General features: G+C 41.8%; 1 protein-coding gene across 1 annotated transcript; it reads left to right on the forward strand.

Moving 5' to 3' along the window:
* LOC109232229 (intracellular protein transport protein USO1-like) lies at window positions 3,610–4,991 on the forward strand. The gene is made up of 2 exons (XM_019397920.1): window positions 3,610–4,059; window positions 4,143–4,991. Exons 1-2 carry the CDS (start codon window positions 3,610–3,612, stop codon window positions 4,989–4,991), a joined length of 1,299 nt encoding a protein of 432 aa, XP_019253465.1.

Below are 6,628 nucleotides of genomic sequence, written 5' to 3' on the forward strand. Positions count from 1 at the left end.
TTTGATTCTCTTCATCTTCTCTGTCTAGTTCGCTTGCGATTTCTCCTCCGTCAATACCCTCCATTGTAGTAGGAGAATTGTTAGCAAGAAGTCGATATCCTCCATTAATTGATTCCTTCTCTACTATGGATCAAGAAGTTGTCTCCTCCTAAACTCGTTCCTCACTGCTCTATAAGCTGGCTCCACTAGCCTCGTGAATACCGTCCCTGCCAATTGAAAAAATTGAGATATGGATGTTGTAGGATGATTTTCTGTTAATATATGTCAATGTATTTTCATGTATTTCATTGTATTCATTGTCTTTTTTTCACTGTAATTCAATGTATCTCGTTGTATTCCATGTATTTCAATGTATTCACTATCTTTTTTTCTCATTGTATTTCAATGTATCCCGCTGTATTCCATGTATTTCATTGTATTCACTTTCTCGCTATATGCCAAGAATGTATTCATAAGTTTTTTTTAATTAATTTAATTTATGTATTCAGATGTATTACATAATTTCTCTGAAGATTGCTATGTTTTTGGGGTATTTTTCGGTTGAGAATCTTTTTTATAACTAAAAATACAAAATTTGTGTGTTATAATTGAGTTTGTTGAGTTATATTACGAGTCTATTATGTTAATTGATTCACTTTCCCTTTTAAAAACAGTGTAATCCCCTATTTCACGCCGTGAATACAGTCGAATACAATAATCTGTCCAACTGTAATCCCATGTTTCACTCCATGAATACAATCGAATACAACAACTGATTAGCTGGGCTTCCCTGATTCACGCCTATTTTTGCTACTGTATTCATGAATACAATAGCTTAAATACATCAAATACATCTTATAACCACATAAAAGGTATCTGCAATCCGTAATATAGCAAATGATATCTATAGATGGCTAATTGCTACTAAAAAATAGTGCTTTATGAAAATTACACTTTTTAATATTATTTTATTTTAATTAGATAAGGGAATCTCGAAATGGGGCCAACATAATAATTAACTAAAAAGCCCACATCCAATGCTGAAAAGGCCTGAAACCCAACCATTCAACGCATTGCACGTCGTTTATGGGCCCATAGAATGACTCTTAAAAAGGATGTTTTCCGTACAGAATAGTCAATTTTCTAAATTTCAATTTAATAAAAACTTACTTGAATAGAATATTTACACTAGGTATACCCTTAAGGCTGCTAATGATTTTGCACCAAACTCAGTAATTTAAAGTAGTTATTAAAGTAAGAATAATATCACTAAAGCAGAGGTGGAGCTAGTTTATTAGATACTGACTCGGCCGAACTCAGTCACTTTTGCTTAAACACAATATTTGTATTACGTAATTCATTAAATATTTAATTGTGAACCAAGTAAATAAGACGAGCTATGAGTTTCATGGCAAATTCAAAACCCATTAAATTCAAATCTTAGCTCCGTCTCTGCACTTAACCATCGCTGAATAGAAGAATGTGTATACAAGTAATACATGGTTTGCATTGATTGGTTTGACATTAACAATTGATTACCTCAAAAAATGTGAGTAATAATTAAAGATGATTTGTGGTTTTAAAGATATGTGATTTATTCCAATACTAGTGAATATACAAGTAATATTAGGTTTAAGTAAGAAGAATTGATGAACCAAACCGGTGTTGTTAGAGCAGCGGGGACCTCGAGCTCGATTATCTCGGGACCCTCGAGGTGAGTTAAGAGCAAATAAAGTATGAACAATAGAGTAAAAATAATAAAGCTGAAGAACAATTGTGGAGCACAGTAAACGAGAAAAGCAGAGTAGAATGTTCTATTGCAGTGAATGAGATAATTGTTACAAATGATTGGGGTCCCCTTTATATAGGAGAGGAAAACCCTAATATGGTACACTCCTAATTATGGTAAAGAATTTTATTGGTACAGCTGTATAACAACCTAGTACGGACTCGTACTATTTCATACAAATCTTATCCCATAATTTATGCCCTGATCCACGTGTCCTTGAGAAATTTCCGCTCTTTCTTGAGTGTCATCGAAATTGTACTGCCCTCGAGGTAGATCATGACGGGTCTCCGATTTTCTCCCTCGAGGTGTGCGTTTTCTAGTCAGATCTAGTCTTTACTTCGTGTTGCCTGAGCTCGAGCCCGGGGTACCATTACGTCCTCGAAATCGAGCTCTCCGATTTCGACCGTATACAGATGGTCCCCGCGTTTCTTAGAATGAAATGATATGAAACAATTTGAATTCCCGAAGTCCTTTATGATGGAATCACTCTTATGACGCAAGCGTTGAAATGACCGAAGCGTCCCATCGGTTCTTTTCCTCAAAAGCATTAAATGTACGTCAGAGCCGGTCAGCCATCAATATTAATGAACCGTCGCCGCCTTCCTCTATATATACTTGTTTTCTCTTCTCATTAAGAAATTTTCCGCTTTGCAACACCTATTTTCCTTTATACGTTTCCTTTTCACCACCGATTCCTCCGCTGTATTAGCTCAAAACATCGCCGGTTTATTCATTTCTTCCTTCTTTTTCTAAAGAACCGATGGCATAAACTTCCAAGTCCGTTCCTCAGAAAGAAGGAACCTCCACTTCTATTTTCTGTCCGACCGGTGGTAAACCGCCTGCGCTTCATGAGATCATACTGAACAATTTTACTTTGAAGAAAGACTTTATAGTCGAGAACCCTCCCGACGTCCCCGGCCGTCGAGAGTATGCATCAAGATACATAAGGTCCATTGAGATAAAACACCTCGATTCTGTGAGGAGAGAGTGTAAATGGGAAGAGAAGGTTGTTCTGCAAATACCTTCTCGTAAGGAGGACATCACAACTTACGTAGAGGGGTTCCTGAGTGCGTATACATACCCCTTTACGTTGGGTGCCCTCGACCCGCTCGTGCTTGAATTCTGCCAAAGATATCAAGTCACCCTGGGCAAGATTCATCCGTCCTTTTGGCGGATCGTAATAATGATGAGGTTCTTCGTCGAAAAAGCCGGGCTCGAGTTCACCCTCAGCCACTTCATCCGATTATATCGACCTCAACATTTCCGAGGTTTAATCAAACTCCTATGCCGATCAACCAAGTCCTTCTTCGCCAGTAACGATGAAGATAAGGATCGAGGTTGGATGAGCCGGTTCATACGGGTGAGGACCATCGATGTTATTCCCAAGGAGATCCTGCCATTCCCCGAGAAATGGAACTTCGAATAATTATTCCTTTCTCTTTTTCCCAGCGGTCCCGTGGATGCCTAATGCGGTCCTCGACCTCGAGGACTGGGTTCGCAAACTAGCTACTACTTCATCATACGACAAACGCAAGTGGCCGGACTTGTCGAAGGGCAAGTGGGAAGCGAAATACCATGGTACGCGTTCACAATGTTTCTTTCCTTATTAAGAATGTCTTCCTTCATGTGACCTGATTCCTCTATCGCAGGTATTGGTGAGTTCTTCGAGATGAGTCCGCCCCCTCCCGGGGAGGAAGTAGGATCTTCGGCTCCAAAGCCAAAGAAGGATAATAAGAGAAAAAGATTTTCGAAGAGCGAGGACCCTCAAAGCCAAGCATCCCGCTCGGAGGCGCAAGAAAAGCATCGTCATCAATGTGGATATTGACTCGGTCTACCAGTCCATGGACGATGATAGTGACGAGATGGAGGGTTCGATGTTGGTGACTCGAACCAGGAAATCTTCCGAGGCTATCAAGCCTACTGAGATCGGAGCCCCTAGCCTCGAGGAAGGAACATTAAAAGAAAAGGGGGATGAAGGCCCTGCATCACCTGACGTGGTAACTGCTTCCCAAACTTCTAAAAATACTCCAAAGGGAGCGAGCTTCGAAGCTCCTTTGCCTGAACAGAGCGCCTCGGGTGATCTCCCCGAGGCCATGACAGCAGATCATTCCTCGTCATTTCCGGCCTTCTCCGAGAATGCCATTAGGGATGATTTGAACTTGAAGATGTCCAAGCTAGGCGGAGTCCCGAGTGAAAATGACCCCTTCCAGGGTTGCTTTGTTGGGGTCGATGAGGCCGACCCAGCAGATGCGAGCTCAATCTTCGAGGAGGCTCAACGTCTTTGCTCAATTGTAAGTTTTTAGTGGTACTGCAATTTCTCCAATGCCATACTTTTCTTCTTTTATCTAATCGATCATTCCTTTCCTTTCTGCAGGCCTTTGACAAATTGAAGACCGAATTGCATCATTTTGAAGCCGAGTTGCGTAGAGCTTCGAATGAGGAGAAAACCCTTAAGCTTCTCCTTGACAAAAAAGAGGAAGAACTGAAGCATCTTCGATCGGAGTTGACCAAAGCTAGTGAATACGAGAGTGAGTTAGAAAAGAAGGTAACCTCTGTTATGAAAAAATACGGGCTACCTTTCCCGTCTTGGAAGGCTAATACTTTAATGTCTCAGCTGCAACAAAAGCTAGATATGATTGGGCAGCTCCGGGGTGAGGTAGATCAAGTTCGAGCCGAGTGCAATGGATGGAAGGCGAAGATGGACACCCTCGTTGTGGCTGAAAATGATGCACTGGCAAAGGTATCAGCCCTCGATGTTCAACTTCGGAATGCTCAAGGGAGAAAATTGGTTCAGGCTGGCAGAATAGCCGAGCTCGAGGCTGATCTTGCGAAGGCCAAGGCCGAAGTTGTGGAAGTCCGGGCCGAAGCCAGAAAAATACAAGCCAAGGTTTATAGGACGGTGGCCATCTATTTGAAAGATGCTACTTATGCTCAGATGGAGTTGAGGAGGGCTTCCAACCGAGAGAAAAGAAGCAATGACTATGCCCGACGCCGATCCCGGAGGGAGACCCTTGAAGAGGTCCATGCTAAGGGCTTCGATCATTCCGAGGAGATAAAGCAAGCTAAGGCAAATGAGGTTGATGCCAAATTTGTCCTTTCCTCCGACGATGATGATGACGTCGAAGATGATGATGATGATGAGGTTGCCGAAGAAGCTACCCCCGGGGAAGAGGGTGGTCCAGGGGGAGTGACAGGTCCGGGGGGGAATGCCCATCTGGTGTAGGTAGAATTTTTTCTTTCTTTTTGTAATTTTTTGCTTTGTAGGACTCCTGTGTAATATTTTTTTGTATATATAAAAAGGAAAGGAGTTTCCTTGATCGTTTGCCATCAATTTTTCTTCAAAGTTTGCTTGATTTTTGATGTTATAATCTCTGAGTGTTGATTCAAATTCGGGGTAGAGTAGACCCTCAANCTTTAGGCTTCGTTTTAGGTTCGGCCCTTAGGCTCTTTGAGTTCGGCCCTTAGGCTCGTTAGGTAGGCCAAATCGGCCTCTAAAATGGCTATAAATGTTTTCCTCTTTCTGGCTAAAGACTTAGTGAAAATTTTGGTATGCCTTAGCATGTATTTTTTGTATTCATATTCGTTTGATTTTTCGAAGGTTCGATTGATTGGAACCTCGTTGTAATTTGATATGCAACGTTAAATGAATACCTCTTGAGGTTTTTTCGAAGGTTGATGTTATCGAAGCCTTCACATTATTCGAGGGCTGATTATATCGAAGCCCCTTATAATTTGCTTTTGCCGAGGGTAGCCTGATTTAACCGGTTTTTTCGAAATATATGAAGGCCTTTTAGTTTTATTGCGGAAGTCGGACGTCTCCGAGCCGCATTATTTCGGCCGTAGCCTTTTCATATGACTGTAGTCTTTCATATGGCCGTAGCCTTTAGTCCCCGAGTATGATGGCTTTGGCCTTAATATCGAGGGGATGCCTCTTTGAGGTGTTGTGGGCTCGAATGTGCCTCTTTGAGGTCTTATAAGTTCGAGTGTGCCTCTTTGAGGTCTTATAAGTTCGAGTGTTCGATGACTCAATGTGTCGATTATCGATGACAGTCCCCGAGTATTCGGGTGCATTCGGGGTTTTGGCCCTTGAGTCGTTAAATGTGAAATTAGTAGACTTCTTTGAGGCACAAAGTGTTTTGATATAATAAGAATGCTTCTTCAAATAATTGATACATGTGTACATGTTTTGTCGCTGGGGGATCGACTATTCTACATGGACACGGTTCATTTGACCGTTTGGCCCATTACAACATTCCCCTATCGAGGCCCTCCTTGGCATGAATTGCTTTCTTTGAGAATGTGTCCTCCGAGGGTGATGCCCCCCAGTGTTCAAGGAGGTTGATTGAAAAGAAGCCTTGAATACTTGTTGAATATTCTAGGTAGCATATAGGTGTTGCCTCGTTAAAAACCTTGCCGATAAAACCCATATGGGATAAAACTCGATCTAAGGAAAAAAGAGTGCAACGCATGCTTTAAAACCCAAGGTCTTTGAGCTGAAAGGTTCCTCGATGTTCCCAATCGAATATCTGCAAAGAGTTAGTTTTGAATACAAATGGAAAAGGAGAGAAGGTCATACCTAAGCAGTAATAGCGTTTGAGCAGTGATACATACCAATTGTTTGGTAGTTGCTCGCCTTCCATTGTACTAAGTTTGTAGGATCCTTTCCCTACGACTCCGAGGACATGGTACGGTCCTTCCCAATTGGGGCCTAGTTTCCCTTCGTTTGGGTCTCGATTGTTGAGAGTGACTTTCCTTAGGACTAAGTCCCCGACTCCTAAATATCGAAGGTTCGTCCTTCTGTTGTAATACCTTTTGATCCTTTGTTTTTGCGCATCCATTCGAATTAATGCAGCCTCACGC

The sequence above is a fragment of the Nicotiana attenuata genome, chromosome 1 (genome assembly GCF_001879085.1).
Source record: "Nicotiana attenuata strain UT chromosome 1, NIATTr2, whole genome shotgun sequence".
NCBI classification, from domain to species: domain Eukaryota; kingdom Viridiplantae; phylum Streptophyta; class Magnoliopsida; order Solanales; family Solanaceae; genus Nicotiana; species Nicotiana attenuata.

Bases quoted from the DNA above. Each gene is read 5' to 3' on its own strand.
- LOC109232229 (XM_019397920.1), top strand. From the start codon at position 3,610: ATGGACGATGATAGTGACGAGATGGAGGGTTCGATGTTGGTGACTCGA. The intron at 4,060-4,142 runs GTAAGTTTTTAG...TCCTTTCTGCAG, and splicing joins CTCAACGTCTTTGCTCAATT to GCCTTTGACAAATTGAAGAC.